Source organism: Notothenia rossii (assembly GCF_949606895.1).
Source record: "Notothenia rossii genome assembly, chromosome: 12".
Classification (NCBI taxonomy): Eukaryota; Metazoa; Chordata; class Actinopteri; order Perciformes; family Nototheniidae; genus Notothenia; species Notothenia rossii.
Window position 1 is genome coordinate 19954568 of NC_136911.1, and position 19786 is coordinate 19974353.

The following is a 19786-nucleotide window of genomic DNA, read 5'->3' on the forward strand; positions in this document are numbered from 1 at the left end:
CATCTCCACAAAGCCTCCTCTCTGCTGGGAACAACTCCACTGCTGCTGCTGCTGCTGCTGCTCGGGACTATGTGAAACCAGGAGACATACCTCCAATTCCACAGGTGTCCATGCTTCTCTGGTGTGTTTTTGTGCATCCTCTGCTTATTATTTGAGGAGCTGTTGATACTTCCATGGCGTCTGAAGGAGCTCTGGCCAAGAGGAGCAACCTGGCTGCTTCCAGGGTCCACTGGAGCAACATTGACCTCCCTGAGTACACCCCGGACCAGGACCAGGACCATCACGGTACGGACGCCATACAAATAGTCTTTGTGAGCCAACAAAACCAGGTTGCAGGTTTAACCTTATTTACAAGAAATAAAGTAAAGTTAACCTAAAAGAAAAGTTATTTTTAATCATTTTCAAAATTGTGCTTTTATATACATATTTTTTAATTGAACCCATGAAACTCTGAACTTTGTTTGAGTTAGCAACAGTGAACATCAGGTTTTCTATTATTGTTGCACAGTGACACAATGTGTTGAGTGTGCAATATGGATAATACTGGGATGGATTCCAAAATGAAGACCGAAACATCGAAAATTGGGAAAGACATCAAAAGCTGTAGCTGATTATATACTGTATATGGTTCTTTGAAATCCAGTGATTTTAATAAAAGCATTAAATAAAGAATTGTGGCAAGGATCTAGAAATTGACCAAAATGAGCTCCAGTTAATAATCATATATTGAATTGATGCACTACTTTAACTTAGCCATGTCACATAAAGGACAACCACTATAGACTATCCTTTTCTTATCAGTAACTAGTTATTTACAGACTTTCAATTATTTCACTTATTTACAAATGTAGTGCCTGAGCAGCTCTGAGGCTATCCGGCGCTTTACAGTATGTGTTTGCTATCAGTGGTTACTTGTCACCGGCATTATTATAATGTGTTGCATCATGTCAACCGCAGGAAATTCGAGGCAGGACAGTGTCAGGAAATGGCTCACCACCACAGAGTGAGTATTAACATGGGAATATAGGCTGCTGTAGTAATGTTCATTCTCCAATTTAATCATCTCTTCTGAAATGTGGAATACGCTTTTCCATTTGTTGCTTCTTCAGTTCCTGCTATGTGCTGTATGTGAAATATATATATTTGGGTGGTACATTCCAAGAGCCAAACCATATGTTTATAAAGTACACCGCACACAATTATCATAATGTATTGCCCTCATAACGTGTGCGTATGTGTGTGTGATCTCAAGTGGTGGAAAGTAACAACGTTTATTATTAACTCAAGTACCAAACTTAAGTACTATTTTGACACCTGTGTTCTTCACTTGAGTATTTCAATTGTTTGCCACTTTATACCTCTGCTCCACACACTTTTAGAGGCAATTCTTTTTACTCTTCCACATTTATTTACCACTCCTAGTTACTAGTTACATTTGATATGATTATATGACATATCATATAAGAGTACTGTAATTCAATCGAAATACAAACCAGTATTTTAAAAAGTATATACAATTGGCTCCACAGTGTCAAACTGCAACAGTAAAATGCTCTTACATGTATTAGTTGGTGATAAAAACAGGATTATGTCATGTGTTATGATAATTGAATACTGTGAAAAGAGCCAGTCTTCATAGTAAGCAACTTTATTTGTCCTACTTTGAAAACATTTAGCTTATAATACTTCTGTATATTTACTTAACCCTCCTATTGTCTTCGTCGTCGTCCCCCCCCCCCTTACTTTGGTGTTCGCGGTCACTGTTTTAACTGCTATTACATTAACACAAAAACCATTCATCACCAAATTTCATTTAACACCCTTTCAAACTGTACATATTGTATCAGACTACTGGTATACATGAAACACTGCAGTAAATATACAAAGAACAGACACTGAACATGTATCACGTGTGCCAGGTGTGATCCATGTGGGGGGAGGGGCACATAAGAGCGGGGAATGTGTCAAATTGTTGTGTGTGTGTGTGTGTGTGTGTGCGTGCGTGCGTGCGTGCGTGCGTGCGTGCGTGCGTGCGTGCGTGCGTGCTTTATCTGATCCGGATGGTTACTAATTCCTTTTCTTTATGACCGGGAACACCATGGTTACAAAGTTGACTAAATCATCCAAAATTCAATGAAAGTGGTGATCAGCAATTGTATATGTTCAAATGTCTACTGTGAAGGATATCATAAAGCCTTAATGCAATCGAATCTAATGGGCACATAAGAGCGGGAAATGTGTCAAATTGTTTTGTGTGTGTGTTTGTGTGTGCCAGCCAGGTGTGATTCACATGGGGGGATTGAGCACATACTGTAAGAGGGGGGGAACACATCTAGAGTGTGTGTGTGTGCGTGTGCGTGTGCGTGTGCATGTATGTATGTATGTATGTATGTATGTATGTGTGTGTGTGCGTGTGTGTGTGTCTGTGTGTGTGTCTGTGTGGGAACACCACGGGTGTTACAAAGTGGACTAAATCATCCAAAATGCAATGAAAGTGGTGATCAGCAATTTGTTATGTTCAAATGTCTACTGTGAAGGATATCATGAAGCCTTAATGCAGTCGAATGTAAAACAAAAAAGTTATGATGAAAGTAGTAAATCGGTCAGATTTGACCCGAAGACAACAGGAGGGCTAACATTTTGAATTCAGGACTTTTACTTGTATTTCAAGGAGTGTTTTAAGACCATAGTATTTCTACCTTTACTTAAGTAATCTGAGTGCTTCTTCCAAGTAATCTGAGTGCTTCTTCCAAGTAATCTGAGTGCTTCTTCCATGTAATCTGAGTGCTTCTTCCAACCCCGTGCTTTCTCAAACCTTGTCCCTCCTTCTAATAAAACGTGACCTGTGTTTGCAGGGAAGATGCAAAGCATGAGCCACTGCAGGAAGCTGCAGGTAAGACCAATGGAAATCCCTTTCTGCTTTCACAACAGGGAGGCGTCTGTCATCTTTATACTGTGTCAACTTTATATCGACTTCTTCCCTGTGTGATTCAGCGGCACATGATGGTGAGTACATGTTTGCTTGGTTCGGATCACTTCTGTAGTAGTTTTAGTGAGTGCAGTGTGATGAGGTTAATCTTTAAGGGATGACTGGCTGGCTAAAAGTGTTATGTCACACGAGGCATTAGCGAGTGTGAGACAACGCAGACGAACAGTAGCTGACGTGCGGTATACAGCAGCTGTGCAGCACCAGATACATAACACTGGTTAATAGGATAAGTTCCTGTTGCTCTCGTGTTAGAAATGATAAGAGTTCTCCTTTTTAATCACATTTGTAATGCTCTTTTAAAAATGGTATTGTGTTAATACCCTCCTACTTTATTTGTTAAGGAGTGTCTTACACTTCTCCTTTCCATAATGGTCCATTTCAAATGTTCTTAATAATGACAATTCTGTGGTTTTGAAATCAAAGGCCTCTCTTTGATGAATGTACACAGTGTGGATTACCTAACTACACTCCTCCCCCCACCGGCCCCGAGGCCAGCCCATTCAAACGGCATGCAAATGGTGGTTGAGAAAACCATGGGAACGGCAAATTGCTCCTCATGCGTCTGCTGCCCCCCCCCCCCCCTCTCTCTCCGTCACCTTCAAGAAAAGCAGCGCTGCCTTGCTGTTGTTACTCAGGAGAACTCTGTCCACTGTATTGGGGCTCTTGGAGGTCTCAATAGCTCTGGGATTGGGATGTTAAAGGTCCCATGTCATGGCCATTTCTACTGATCATATTTCCATTGTTGAGGGTCTACTAGAATAGATTTAAATGTTCCAAACTCACATTGGTTTCTCAAACAGCATCTCTGTATAGTATGTGTATTCACTCTCTATCCTAAACGGCTTGTTGGAGCTCCTGCCCCCGCCTCCCTGTGAGCCCAGTGTGCTCTGATTGTTCGGGACGTTGCGAGGCTCGTTGCTGCGAGGAGCGGACAGGTTTCCGGGTCGGCGATACAGCGAGAACAAGCGAAACTCATCCTGAGCACACACAAACACTCACAGCCGAAGTAAAAACAATAAGTGTGGCTTGATATTGAGTAAGAAAAAGGTTTGTAACGCTGAGAGAATGGGTCTGCAGAGAGCATTTCTCCACCATCCCAACTCGTCTATTACCAACCAGGGAGCTCTATGCAAGTCAATGGGGACTCCCTGTTAGTTAGCCAAGGGGTCCTGGTGTGTGAGGTGACCACGGATTGGTTCATTTGGGCCAATCCGGTCATTTGTTGTTGATTTGGGTGTTCACACGTCACAGAACCCAGGAAGCAAACAATGGAAAAAGAGAAATCTCCAACGAGGCGTTCTGGGGCAGCATAGACAGGTCTTCTCTGTGTTAGAGTTTTACTCCCTACAGGGTGCACTTTGAGGGTTTGTGACTCTGCAGACCGTTCACATGCAGAGAAACCTTCATAACACACAAGGGGACGGGTGATAACCAGAAAAGCATGACATGGGCCCTTTAAATACATCAGATCAGCAGATATTCGATCTTTAGTCAAAGTGGTTTCACTCAAAGCCACACACTAACCTCACGGTGGCAGTAGAGGCTCCAACAGAAATCATTTTTGGACTGCTAAGAGCATAAATAGAGTACTTTTTTTGCTGAAAAGCAGAAAACTGGGACCCAATTTTTTTTTCTCTCGACCCTTTCTGATAAATATGTCGAGGATTCCTTCCTTTGTTTCGTTCAAGCAGACTTTTAAACAGATGAGATTTCTAAAGTGTTGTCTTTTTTTAATGTATTGGTTTCAGTTGTGATGGTTTGTTTGGCTTCTGATGATGCGATGATTTGATGTGACTCGTGGTTAATTAAAACAAAATATTTCCAGAGAATTAACAAATAAAATAGCAATAGTCAAAACTCAGGTGAAATGATAAACAAACTAACATCGTCGTTCTTTCTATAATTATGTATGTAATATAATTTAACAGTTAAAAACTCTGCAGCTTCTCCCACCCATATCTGTGTCTCTTAAAGGCTGGTGCCGTGGGAATTGTAGTCTTTCATGATCCCTTGACTACAGAGGTCATAGGTGACACTAATATTTGAACAAAAACGTTTTTAAGACTATTGTTTATGCATAGCAACTCAAAAGATATATCCAGTCCTAAGCAGAGGGATTATTCTCCTCATTTGTCGAGCCCATGCTGCTGAACCATAACAGAAGTCTTTCTTCCGTCATATGTCCTGTTTCTCATGTCCTCTGTGTCCTCTCTCTCCGGCAGAGCCTCTGAAGAGGAGCGCCAGCAGTGACGATGACCTGGCCTTGGGGCTAGAAGGTAAACAGCCTCCCGCTCTGGACTTGTAAGGTGACATCTTCAGCAGGGAATCTTTATAGGCACACACACACTCAGCCGTTTAGGAAAGCAAGCCAATGATTTATTTATGTGTGGATCTAACACCAACACACACAGAGGATAGCCAGAATCTCCTGTGTATTTACACTGAGGATGGTACTGAGGGTACACACAGGTCCAGACCTCTAAATGGATTGAATATTTTTCCTGAACTGTATGTTGGACATTTAAGGGCAGGGCACACTAACTTAATTTGAGAAGTAGTATGGTTCATTATCCTCTTAAAAGATGAAGCTGCCGGCTACGAGAGTAAAAACAAAACATGGAGCGTTTAGCTATCGTGCCCCGACAATCTGGAACAAACTACCCAAATCATGCAGAAACTCGTACTATTTTTAAATCAAGACTGAAAACATATATTTTTGCCGCTGCTTTTAATTGAGCTGCTCATATTCGCACTACAGTATGCCATTTAAACATGTATTGTATGTTTATTTTATTATCTTTGCTTTTTAATGCCGGTTGTAAAATGCCATTATATAAATGTGTTTTTACTTTATTTATTCCTAAAAAGTACTCAAGCAAGCACTTTGAGTTGTTGCGTGCTGAAAAGTGCTATTTAAATAAACTTGCCTTAAATAAAACAAATATCAATCACTTTTGAGATAATTGCTGATGCTTTTGCATGGATGGTGTATTGTAGCAGATTCAAGAAATGAGCTGGAGACGATGAACGGTGGTGGTGGCGAAGTCCATAGGGACTTGGCTTGGCAACTGGAAGGTCACCAGTTCAAGTCCCAGCAAGACCAAGTGCTACCGAGGTGTCCCTGAGCAAGGCACCGTTCCCTACACTGCTCCCCGGGCGCCGTTCAAAATGGCAGCCCACTGCTCCTAACACTAGGATGGGTCAAATGCAGAGAAACAATTTCCCCACGGGGATTAATAAAGTATATATATATAAAAATAAAAAAAAACATTACAAAAAATTTCAATTCAAATTATTAACACTAAAAGTACCTTAAATACCTTTGCATCCGTGTCTGCACTTAAAACACATCAAAGCACACAACTTAAACAAGCTTTTTTCTGAGGACTGCATTCAGGTTGTCAGTCAGAGTAGATTTCTGACATGATGATGTGTGCATTAAAACAAAAAGGTACGACACTGCAGAAAGACAGACAACTTGGTTCTTGACACCATGCCAGTGTCAAATGGATTCTGGGATAGAGAGGCGGAGGCAACTGCCAAAACCCAAACACCCAGTGGAGGAAAAGAGCAAAGAGGGGGGGGGGGGGGGAGAGAAACACTTTCCTAATATAGCTCAAGGAGCCCTGACACAGACCTGGACAGGATGTGCTGACTCTCAACCAGCTGAGAATCAAGGAGGCTGCCTTCTTGCTTTTACTGATGTTCCCTCTCTGTCATGTCCGGCCTCATGTGCCCCGTCTGTCCGGATGACATGACTTCTCTCTCCTGCAGCGTCTCTATATGGTAGCCGGGGGGCGAGGACGGTCCAGGAGTTTCTGTGGTAAGGACACCTCTCTTCTTCTTCTTCTTCTTCATGTTGTTCTCATCTCCTGTCAGAAGTGCAGAGGGAGGCTGATCTCTATCACACTGCACACTGCTGGAATCCATGCTAACACTGTTTGAAATGTAATCTATATTTACTTCTTTATTGTTGGTGAAAAGATACTAAAACACAAAGCTTCTTGGTTGATTTATATTCTAACAAAATAACTTTCTAAGTGACCAGCGCTGCTGCAGTGTTAGCTCATGTAAGCACATTCCCCATCTGTTCCCTCTTCTAAATACCACTGAAAGCTGTCTGCGACGCTTCCTGCGAAGCCCAGCTCTATCACCCTATACATAACATTAAAAAGGTTAACACGCTGTAAAATCTATACAAGTTCTGCTTATAGGGCCATGTTCAGTTGAGTGTTTTGCGTAAAAGGCTAAAGCTAAATTTTTGTTACATCTCATTTTTGGTTAAGTCTTTACTTTGACTATTGTAAAATGCTTTCAATGTTATTGATACGTTTTAAAGTTTACATTTCTACTGTCCGGGGATTAAAGGGTTGACAGGGTGGAACATATTATAAAGATAAACAGTTTACATAACTTCACTTAAAGCAGACAGGGCGCTTCATGAAAGCATCACATACAGTGTAATCTGCACCACACCTGATAACCTTGTGCAAATAGGGAGAACACTTCAATAGCTGTTCCTGTAATGACTTAAAGATATGCGCTTTGTTACGAGGACGAAATGTTTTAATACCTATCTGATTACATAAACTTTTAGAATAAAGAAATGCTCTTTGTTGGATTTGAACTCTTTGACTGACAGTTGTTGGTTCAGGCCGTGACAGCAGCTTCTGGAGCTGAACAGAAAGGCAGATAGATACCTACAAGTCATATTTACCAGGCAAATAAGCTGCACTGCCCACACAGGTTTGCATAGAAAGCGAAAGCGTCCGAGGAAAGTTATTACAATGCCTGACAGCTGAGCAGAAAATATGAATCAGCTGGAAGAGGGCAGAAGTATAAAAGATCAAGCAAAACATGTCACACAGGGTTATGATCGACACAGACCTGCAGCACAATGTGAGTACACACAGCTGATAGCCACTGCATGGCTGCTTTCTATTCTGTGATGTTTGGAAGACCAGTATTCATTCAGACCTTACCCATTTGACCTATTTGACCCGCTGGGTGTTGATGGGGGGCTGCATTTTATTTTGAACTTTCTTATTATTAGCTATAACTTATCAGGCCAGTGATTATCAAACAAGAGCAGAAGTTAAGCTACTACTTATGTTTACCTTGAGTTTTTAACAGTATGATTTTATGAATGATTCCAGTGTCAAATGACAATGAGTGGCTGTAATGAGTAAACTAAAAAAAGCTATTAATGACTTCTGTATTTGCTATAATTGTCGACAAATCTCACGCAAAGAGCAAAACCAACAATGAATTAGTCCGTGTCTCAGTAGTTCTTAAATCTGAAAGTAAGTAATAACACAAATCACAAATATAAAATGTCAGCTGGTCAATGTAGTTTGATTGATCAATCATTACACAATAAGAGATGAATTCTGTATTCCCTCGACAGGGTATACAGTATATATACATATTACATTTGTATGAAGAGCTAATTCATATTTTACAATTTGAAATATGGTCTGTGAAACCTTTCTTCGTTTTGTACTTCCTCAGGAGGAGCCGGTCAAGTCATTCCCTCAGCCGGTGGAACAGCATCAACTCAACAATCTCAGCTCACTCCGGAACACTCAGGTTGGACACACACACACACACACACACACACACACACACACACACACACACACACACACACACACACACACACACACACACACACACACACACACACACACACACACACACACACACACACACACACACACACACACACACACACACACACACACACACACACACACACACACACACACACACACACACACACACACACACACACACACACACACACACACACACACACACACACACACACACACACACACACACACACACACACACACACACACACACACATCATTGGACAATCTGGCATGATGCAAAAAAGTCATTAGAGGCTTTGGTTATTTCCATATCTGGATCATTGCTGGTTATACTGCATGGAATTCTGTCAGGGCGAGATGCTAGGGGGGGGGGGGCGAGTCATGCATTTACCTTATATCCTGATTTTTGATCTCCTCCTCCCTGTGGTCAGTGTGATGGACATCCTGAACCTGTGGAACGACGACCCGGAAGAGGTTCTGCTGGAGATGGGCTTTGGCTGCGACGAGCCTGACCTCTCCGGACGCATCCCGGCTCGATTCATCAACTACCAGTCTCAGGCCAAAGGGATAAACCTGCATGTGTTTCTGGAGGCCCAGCAGAACCGGCTGGACCTGGAGAACCCAGACGTCAGCAGTAAGTCTGGATTTCAGCACCATGACCACCGGTACATGAATGTGAAGAATCATTCCTGATAACACAAGTGATAACCAGATTTCCCTGTCTTCTCCCTCCAGATCGCTTCAGACAGCTCGAGGTTCTCCAACAGGTGACCACAGCGTTCTCCTCCCTGGCTGGGCCTTCCTCCCCCCTCAGAGCCCCCCTGGGGAAAGCCCTGACTCCTGAGGCCCGGGAGAAGAGGCGGCACGTGGGCATGCTGTTCAGGCGAGCGTCAAAGAAGTCCCTCAGCCAAATCCACAGCCAGAAGTCTCTTGACCTAACCACACCGGCTGCTGATCCACCTGAAGCTATGCAAACTCCATGCAGCCTTGGAGACAAGAAATCTGCCTTAAAAAGAGCCAAACCTGGACTCCTGGAGACCGTGTGTCTGAGTCCTCTGGCGGAGGAACAAGGACCCGGTCCGGACCCTAATATGGCTGCTTTCACAGTCCAGGGGGGAGCCCTCAGACACGGGCCCCTGACAGAAGGTCAACCCAGACCCCCAACCAATGTTTTACTGAGGAAGAGGAGCACAGGACCGGCCAGGGAATCATTTGAAATGGAAGAGGCAAGTTGAACTGCAACTGCCAAAGATCTCAAAGCGTATCAATTTCAACTCTAGCAATAGCATCCTTTGTAGGTTTGCCTGTTGGAAGGGAAGAGTTTCTTATTTTCTGACTTCCCCCGATTTCTTCTTTTACAATGACACATTTTGATTGACTTACAAAAGCTCATATTTACCCTATTTAAAAAACAATATCTCAATCCATCTCTTTTTATTTCTTTACCTTCAGCTTCCATTCCTGACAATAAAGCATGATGTAAATGCTGATGGTTGGAAAAATCAGTATCTTTGTGTTTTTAACTTTATATACATTAAACATGTTAGTTGTATGTTAATGCAGTTACTAGGAGATATGATTGAAATTAGATAATAAAATGCAATCAAGTAGAACAAAGTCACTAACTCGTACCCTTAATATAGAAAGTGTTGAATGTATAACACATTTCTGTAAACTAAACGTTATATCTTAACTAATATATGATTTGCAGCAGAGCTGATCCAATGGGATTGCAATATGCATTTAATAACTCATACTCCCACACACATCTCTGTTGTTGTTAACATTATCCTTTTTTATATGTATCATTCCAGATCCACAGTTTTGATGAAAGTAGTGCGACAGGGAGCTACACAGGAGGATCAGAACATTTAGGTGGGTCTCTAAATCATTATTTATTCAAGTATTCACAATTCGCTTGCTTTCTCTATATTACCACGACTGGAACACAGGCAAAGTAGTTCCTTAACAAAACTTTATCACACCTGAATAACACTTTACAACACAGACCGCTTATTCGACTTAGAGTGTTTGTTTTACATGATAGAACTATCAACGGGAACATAAATATGTAAATCACCGGCATACAGTTTCAGCATCATTGGACAATCTCGCATGATGCAAAAAATGCAAACGCATTAGAGGCTTTGGTCATTTCCATACGGGCATCATTGCTGGTTATACTGCATGGTTTTCTGTCAGGCCAAAACATAGTGACCTCTCTATGTAAACCTCGCGCTCCAATACATTGTACGTGACAGGCTAAGGGGCGGGACATCTCTAAGCGGTTGACCAATCAGAACAGAGCCAGCCAGCTAACCAATCAGAGCAGACTGGGCTCTGGTTTCAGACTGAAGGTGAAAAGAGGTGCTGCAGCACAGGCAGTATGAGAACAATACAGAGCTTTTTGAACATTAAAGCATGGAGACATGTAGAGACACTACATACTGATATACACCTGAACATCAGCAGGAGAGGACTCTTTAAAGTAGAGACACTACATACTGATATACACCTGAACATCAGCAGGAGAGGACTCTTTAAAGTAGAGACACTACATACTGATATACACCTGAACATCAGCAGGAGATGACTCTTTAAAGTAGAGACACTACATACTGATATACACCTGAACATCAGCAGGAGAGGACTCTTTAAAGTAGGGACACTACATACTGATATACACCTGAACATCAGCAGGAGAGGACTCTTTAAAGTAGAGACACTACATACTGATATACACCTGAACATCAGCAGGAGAGGACTCTTTAAAGTAGAGACACTACATACTGATATACACCTGAACATCAGCAGGAGAGGACTCTTTAAAGTAGAGACACTATATACTGATGTACACCTGAACATCAGCAGGAGAGGACTCTTTAAAGTAGAGACACTACATACTGATATACACCTGAACATCAGCAGGAGAGGACTCTTTAAAGTAGAGACACTACATACTGATATACACCTGAACACCAGCAGGAGAGGACTCTTTAAAGTAGAGATACTATATACTGATATACACCTGAACATTTGTATAATAGGACCCCTTTGAGTTGTGAATATAACACACTGTCCCTCTTTCTGATTGCTTTCCCTTTCTCTTGTGTGTGAGCAGCGCGGAGTTTCATGCGGTCCACCAGCTGCCAGTCAGACAGCAGTGGGTTTTTAGAGGAGCCCATCATCCCCCCCCTCAGTCAGCAGGCGGCACCGGGACAAGATCTCCTCAAGGTCTCCTAATAACGCACTCCTCTCACTATAAAATGCAATGCCAATTCTTCTGTACCCTTTTAAATCACTCACTCTGACAATGTGCTTTAATGTGATGTACTGCATGTCTCCGGCTGTTTGACTGTCTGTAACGTGTGTTTGGTCGCAGGCTCTGTCGGGCCTGCTGGGAGGAAGCACCGACAGCCAGAGCAGTGAGAATCCAGACTCCACCTCTCCAACTTCCCCTCATACCGCTTCATCTCTGCCACTCTCGTCATCTCCAACCTCTTCTGGTGCGGACAAGTCTCTCCTTTCTCCAGAGCCTTCGTTAGTTTCCCCCCATTCCCCATCTCCCGTTTTATCGCGTCTCCTGGAATCCAACCTGCAGAGTTTACAGACCCCACGTGGTCAGGATCAGTCTTCCTCTGCTTCGCTGCCTGCCTCTTTAACTCCAGATTCAGAGGAGATTAACACTGAGGACCAGGATGCTCCACACCCCCACCTCTCTGGTCCACCCCATGACTCTGAGAGCACAGCATGCCTGAGTGACCCTCCTCCTCCTCCTCCTCCTCCTCCTGCCTCATCTCCCTCTCCAAATTTGGTTTGTTTGTTTTCTGCGCCGATTGCCTCGCAGTCCGACTCCCCCTCTGGGAACAGAGAGTCCAAACGGGCTGAGTTGGCTTCACATGGGAATTCCCTCTCTGAGTCCTCACCGTCCTCGCATCCCTTTTCAACTCTTGATCGTAGTTGTCCAGCCTCTCCTGAATTTCAACCGGAAGTAAAGTCCCTTTCCTCAGATGAAATAAGCCTCTCTTATCCACTGAGGGAAGAGGAAGAAACTCCCCCCTCTTTCTTCTCTCAGTCAGACACCATCAATCCCTCAGCTCCTGTCCTGGACTCCTCTGAGTTTGAGGAGGTTAGTCCCACACCGCCCTCTCTTAAACCTTCCAGTCCAGTTTGTCCATTCTCATCACGATGCCAGGATGGTGAGGTAGATCGAGCTGTTGAAAGAATTCCAGGCCTTTCAGAGCACTCCCAACAGGACGTAGCAAGTCATGATGATAACTTACACCCAGCCCCTCCTGTCCAAGATGTCTCCCAGAGGAATCACCTCCCGTTAGGCTTTGAGGATACCCATCGGACGGGGGGGGAGGGAGGGGAGGAGGGCGCCGACACTGTGCAGACTCCAGAGGTTTACGTCCCAGACAGCTCTGCAGGCCTGTCAGCAAGTTCAAGATTAGTCTGTGAGGAAGTATGTAACCAAACAGAAATAGATCCGCAGCTCCAGTCCTGTAGTTTGCAAGAGGAGCTTTCAGCTGGAACCAAACCGGAAGAGAGTCAAAGGGGATCAGACAGAGAATCGCTCACTTCACTTTTACCTGATGATGTGCCAGAAGCGCACGGCAGAACTGAAGTGGAACCAAAGGGTCTGATAAAGATCGAGAGCTTGGATCTGGTGTTTCAAACCTCAGTGGACGGCTCTGGAAGTGAAAGTGAAGATATAGAGGCGTTTCTTGAGCGGCTTGATAATGAAGGGCGGGTCTATTGGGCGGAACCGATCCAGGTTTCCAATCCGACTCCTGAAGCAGGCAGCTTTGAAGCCCCTGACGAATCTCCTGGGAATACAAATGAAGCTTTAATCGATTCTTCTTCATCCACAAGTAGAGACATGACTTCATCTGTGACACCCTCAACAACAATGGACACGAACCGGACGTCAACAAATGCAACTTCCTCCTCAGATTCACCCTCCTCTTTGACGCGACCATTAACATCCCCCGTCGCGTCTTCAAACCTGAAACCGCCAAGTCGCTCCGTCTCCGTCCAGATGACCTCATCTCCTTCCTCTCATATTGTCCACAGGACGGATGTTCCCTTCACGACTCACTCCAAACGCTCCCTTCTCCCTAGCGTCCTCCCTTTGGACACCTCCAGTGCTTTCCGCGCTGTCCAATCATGGACAGACCTGCACATCCAACGACACACCCTCACCCAGAAGTTATCACGCGGGGGGCTTCATTCTGCCCCGTATGAAGTGACCGTATCCACTGGAATGATCCCAAACCCTACACCGAACTTCTCCTCGTCTCCATATTTGCCTAAAGAATGGGAGTCACATGACTATCTCCCTGGGATGGCTAGAAATCCTATGTCGGTGTCTGTGGATAAAGGGCTGTGGACCGATGAGGAGGAGGAGGTGGACAGGAATGGAGGGGAATATGAGGACAAGCTTTGGGAGGGTCCTCACACTGAGACCATCGCATGCTGCTCATCCTGCGACCAGCAGTGTACCTGCAGGCACGGAGAGCGACGGGGGAATATTCCTGTGAGTAACACAATCACCATTATTCCTCCTTTCTCATCGTACTTTTTCTCCTTCGATTTATATTTCATGTTAGCTTTCCGTGTCCTTGGTCAGTTCAACTGTTTGAGCAGTGAGCTGTCCATCTCCCAATGAGTCACGACGTTTCCACTTTGATATAAATAGTATATTTGTTGTTGTGTTACCATAGTTCTTGAGATGGAGGCCCATTCATAGCCAGGACCGTATTAACATATCAATGCCTCATTTGCATGTGGAGTTTGTGGAGATGTTGATGGTGTGTGTGTGTGTGTGTGTGTGTGTGTGTGTGTGTGTGTGTGTGTGTGTGTGTTGCAGGTAAATGAGGTGATACACAAAAGCTGAAATCTTTCTTACTTCTAATTCTGCTTCTAGGCCTTAAATGTTTTTATTGTGTGTTGTTGAGCTAACGGTGTGTAAATGCAACTATTATCTATCATTCTTGATTTTCCATTTATCCCATGTTCTTGTTATGCTGACAGTACTCTCTGGATGAGTTGGAGGAGATGATGCTGTGTCTGCAGCAGTTTCGCTCCGTGCTCAGCAACATGGAGGAGCAGCTCTCTGAGGACCAGGCTGCCGTTTACAGTGCTCTCTCCGACCAGGACAGGTACACAAACACCCTGACATTTCGACTTTGTGTCAACATTGAGGTCACCATATGTGGCTTTAGTTAGTTAGTTAGTTAGTTAGTAAGTAGAGCAGGGGTCGGCAACCTTTTTGAAAAAAATTATTATCAGCATGACGACGCTCGTGAACTGTCAACAGGAGGGCGGGGGGAGCCTCGCTGCGGGGAAGCAGTGTGTGGACCTGTCAGCGCAACTTACATGATGCCGAATTTAACAAACACATTTAAATAATTGGTTTAAACGCCATAATAATCATAATGTTGATCGTCCGTTCTGTGATTCTCCAGAACACACAGATGGCCAGTCCGCCCCTGTGTAGCATATTATTTCGATGAGAGATGAGCAAATCGCCACTGGGCTTTCAACTAAAGACACAGCCACGCCAAAACTGCTCCATTTGTACAGCTCCTTATGGGTACTGCAATTAGTGAAGTGCTTTCCTCCGTGGTGAAACGATCAGCACTGCACCAGGGAGGAAAGCAGCAGAAAGTCGCCTGGAGTTAAAGAGAGCGGGGCTGCGTTACGTGCATGGCTTCCTTCTGCAGGTAACCGGGAGACGCGCTCTGGCGGCGGTCTCGTTCAGGATCCGAAAATACAATTGAAATATTTTGTCCACTTATTCCTAGTGTGCCACTGGTTACGGTGCCAGGGGTTGCCGACCCCTGTAGTAGAGTATGCTACGTCTCTTTCAACATGAACTCAATCGACACATCTGGTTAAACACCCGCCCCAAAAGCACCTAAAAGTAAACTGTCTATTCTAGCACCTTCAAGCCCAAGAAGCAGATCACCTATTTATTGTTTTAACTCAGCAATAGTGATAATATATACAGCGTTTCCTTTAGAATACCATTTCAATCGAGATGAACCATTTCTCCCGATCCCTTTTACTATACCGATAACCCATCATCTCAATAGTAAATAATGATCTGTATGTGAAATGCATTCCACAATAAGAAAGCGGTTTTGTGTGTAGGGTGAAGGTTCAGGACATAGAGGAGCTGAGGCGGGCGGTGCGGCAGGAGGCGGAGCAGCTGGAGCAGCAGCTGAATGAACTCGCCCATCACTACGATGACAGCTTGAAAATGGTGAGACCCTCTTTCACACAAACACACTCACAGAAACCCACAGGAAAACCAGCTTCCTGTCTTCCAAAACCTTTTATCCCGTGGCACCTGCTGCCTGTAGCCAATCAGGAAGGAGCTCTGGAATTGTTGCCACTTTAACCCAGGTGTCCTCAATCAGTCCCTATTAGAGCTGATCAGTTGTTGCTTTGACAAAATACATGAATCAAATGTGCCCTCTGAAGAGGCCTTTTGAAAACATAACATATAATATTGTTAGTTAATTAAAAAGCTAACAACCTCCTTTTTGTAACTGAATAATATAAAAGCAGGAAAATGACCAACAAAGACATCTTAAAGGGGAAGTGCGCTGTTTCTTCTTAAAGGGACAGGCCGGTAGAGAATTAAAGTCACCCTACAGAAACATGCACTTCTGTACTGTCTATAAGCCATATCTTTCACCAACTCTCAGCATGTGTTTTAAATAATAGATATTTGATATATTTGAAGTAGTATTCCTCTGTATAAACAAAGTGGTATTCCTTGTTTCTGATCAGAAGATGCACAGGCTGCTGGACGAGCAGTCTCTGCTCTGCTCTCAGCTCAGCGTCCTACCTGGAGCGGGACCCCCCTCCTCGAGCCTTGCCCCCCCCGGCAGGACGGTAGCCACTCAGTGCTGCATGCGGCTCGGGAACCCCCCCGCAGTGGAGGAGACCCTCAGACAGTCCCCCCCTGGATCAAAGTGCCTCTGTGAGGGCCTGGACATGAAGCTGGACATGATGGGCTTCCTGCAGAGAGTAAGACATCACGTTACTATATGAAGGGAAACAAGTAGAGAGAGGATGACGTGTCGAGGTTCAGTCTTTGATACTTTTATATTATTAAGTAAACTCCTGTCATGTTTTTCAGTTGAAGGAGTCTCTGCGTCATTCTGTGAACACAGACTCCTTGGAGTAAAAGGTGAGGTTTTTTTATTAATCATAATTGAAATGTCTGCCTAAGACTGCATACATCTGATATAGAAATTCATTTATTAACAGAAAACCAATATTTGGGTCAACAAGAAGGAAGATTATATCGCTTTCTTTTCTTTTTCAATATATCAAAAGTTTACTTATTTGATTAACATTGCAGCTGCATGGTCAATGAAGAACACAGAAAAAGACATCACTTAATGAAGCGGATAAGGATTGATTCAATGCTATGGAGCCCTAACCCTAGTTTAGACCACAGAACTGCCCGTGTTACGAATAAATATTGCAATTTATACCCAAATAAAATGTCATTTTAGGTTTAATTTAAATTGTGCTTGTATATCATCCTGATGTGCAGGTGTCCGTGGTGCTGCCTGAGAACCAGGGGGGGTCCTGAAGTCTTCCATTCACTGAAGAATATCTTTTCAGATGTACCCCTTTTGTAATAATTGTTAATATGTGCCTCTAGAACCACTACGAGCTGCATGAGAAGCAAACTTTGTTGTAAAGGAAAAATGTGTAATCGGCTGTCTAATCATAAAAACATGTTTAAAATATATATATTTATATAAATGTAAGTATTTAATACAGATACACACGAGGCTTCTGCTCAGAAAGCTTCGTGTGAATAATTCCACTGCAATAAACCGTAGAACAGTGAAACACGTTTGTGCTCTTTCTTACGTGTCTGTATTATTTCACATTGAGGTTGTTGTTGTTTGTTTGTTGTGCTGGGGGGACGTTTGGAACAAAAGCTCCAGCGGTCTACAGAACACTTCAGCAGGATGTCTCAATTACCAGAGGATAATCCCCCGTCAAGACTTCAAAAGGGTTTGATTATCACAAGGGTCTTTTTGAAGGAAAGAGCTGAAAAGAACGGGCAGAAACACTCCTTCCTGTTCCTGTGCACTTCCATACCCATTTACATTTCCTATTATTTTATTCATTTATTTGATATGTTCCTGAAACCAAACTCTGTATATCTTCTTTTTTAGTGATATATTTCAATATCATCAAGCAGTCCAACATTGTTAGCCTGCAATGTTTAACACCATCTTTATGAAATAGACGATTTTAAGGTTAAATAATTGATAACATTATTCTTGAAGGAGTTATGTTTGTATGAATACGTGTACAAAGCAAATTAAAAATGATGAGCATGTTGTATATCGTCAAGAAGGAGGTGCGACAGAGGGTTTACTAACAACCCGTTTTTATCGAGTACAATGAGAGGGTGTGTTCAGGTCAGTTCTCTTAAAAGGAGCTAATTAGACTTATATTGATATTCACCAGCTCTTCAGGAAGAGGGGGGGGGGGGGAGGGGGGGAGAGTAGATAACGGGATCAGCAGATGCTCCTCCTCCAAGCTTCATAACCCTCACTGCTCTGCTCCGAACGTGTGACACTGCTGAGACCGAGGTAAGAACACACTTTGATTCCTTATTCATCATCGGCTGCTTTGATTTAGTCTGAAACTGTTTCAAAGCTTTCTCTGCTTTCGTTTCATTTTCGCAGCCACATGCAACCATTCGGGGATCTATTATATTTTGTATTTAGATTTTTGTGCCATACTGGCTGTCTTTGTTGATCATTTAGAGAATCAAAAAAGATTGCATCTGCTAACTTGACAAATATGTTCAAAGACACCGGTTCTGACATGTTTGAAGTTTAAAGAAGAGTAAAAGAAAGAGAAGATGTTGTGAAGGACAAAGAACTGATGTTGGACTGTCGTCATTTTATCAACGCTTGAGTTCATGCAGTATTATCTAAAGTAAAGCAGATGTGTCGATGAGGCAATCACACACACACACACACACACACACACACACACACACACACACACACACACACACTCATGAATAATGGAGTGTGTGTGTGTGTGTGTGTGTGTGTGTGTGTGTGTGTGTGTGTGTGTGTGTGTGTGTGTGTGTGTGTGTGTGTGTGTGTGTGTGTGTGTGTGTGTGTGTGTGTGTGTGTGTGTGTGTGTGTGTGTGTGTTATGTGATACGTGTAGAAAGTCCCGAGGGCCTCAGAGATGACGACTGGCTGTGTGAGGTCGACCCTGGAGCCTGAACATCGACTGATGACACAGGAGAGCAAACACTGTGAGCACAGAGCTGAATGACAGCACAAAGTACAACATAATTGAAACATTAAATCATCATTTGAGCTCTTTTTGTCCTATTTTCAAGGAATAAAATCCCCAGATTGTTTTTAATTGACATTGATTTTTACCTGAATGATATCTTCTCAGACAAGTCGGCGCTGGAGAGCCTGGTAGGCAGGAAGTCAGAGATGAAGGGCGATGAAGAGGAGGGGAAGGCTCTCTGCTCAGAGGGCCAGGAGGACGTCCAGAAGAAGAAACCTCGCAGGAAAGACACACCCGTCCTCAACTCTCCTCCACGTATACCAGGTCAGCACACTAACACAAACTGAGTCCAGGTTTGGGACTCTCACAGTTCCATTCTCCTCAGATATCCCCTGTTGTCTCAGAGAAGAAACCTCTCCAACCAAACATCTGTGAAGTGCGTTTTGTTTTTTAGCTGAAAACCTGTCTTCCTTTCTTCAGGAGTGAGACAGCTGAAGGCGGAGAAGCAGATGGTCCACTTAGAGGACGAGGAGAAGGACTTCAAGGATTAAAGCCTGGATTTCACCTCTATTTTCTTGTCAATAAATGTTTACAGTCTTATTAAATGTTGCCTTGGCCTTAAGATTTGTTTGTTTTTTACATTTTCTGGCACCAGAAGACCAGGACAATTTCAAAGAGTGCTATCTGCTCCCCTCTTAAATGGCTTTTATCTCCTAACTGGAAGATACCACCTGCGTTGACGGGGGTAGCTAAACGGAGCAGACATCCAGATCACACAAAAAGAATAAATGTACCATTAATACAAAATCTGTAGATTATTGTTAATCTATCTCTGGGCAGCCATCCATAGCAACCAGCACACCAATGATATC

The 19786-nt window shown here is 43.5% G+C and overlaps 2 protein-coding genes across 3 annotated transcripts; both read left to right on the forward strand.

Annotated features, from left to right (window-relative positions):
• itprid1 (ITPR interacting domain containing 1) lies at positions 1–17490 on the forward strand. Of its 2 annotated transcripts, XM_079661297.1 has the most exons (16): positions 1–285; positions 958–1003; positions 2856–2893; positions 5212–5265; positions 6764–6812; positions 8501–8578; positions 9039–9241; positions 9343–9833; positions 10422–10482; positions 11729–11841; positions 11990–14146; positions 14644–14771; positions 15766–15877; positions 16411–16650; positions 16763–16813; positions 17186–17490. In XM_079661297.1, exons 1-15 carry the CDS (start codon positions 174–176, stop codon positions 16808–16810), a joined length of 3930 nt encoding a protein of 1309 aa, XP_079517423.1. In that variant the 5' UTR covers positions 1–173; the 3' UTR covers positions 16811–16813; positions 17186–17490. The 2 variants fall into 2 exon arrangements, with proteins under 2 accessions (XP_079517423.1, XP_079517424.1); XM_079661298.1 differs by lacking the exons at positions 1–285; positions 958–1003 and having other exon boundaries at positions 2874–3006.
• Positions 17491–18178: 688 nt separating this feature from the next.
• Positions 18179–19536, forward strand: ppp1r17 (protein phosphatase 1 regulatory subunit 17). Its single transcript, XM_079661338.1, has 4 exons — positions 18179–18245; positions 18840–18930; positions 19080–19238; positions 19395–19536. The coding sequence occupies exons 2-4, from the start codon at positions 18861–18863 to the stop codon at positions 19463–19465; spliced, it is 300 nt and encodes a 99-aa protein (XP_079517464.1). The 5' UTR covers positions 18179–18245; positions 18840–18860; the 3' UTR covers positions 19466–19536.
• The last annotated feature ends 250 nt before the right edge of the window (positions 19537–19786 follow it).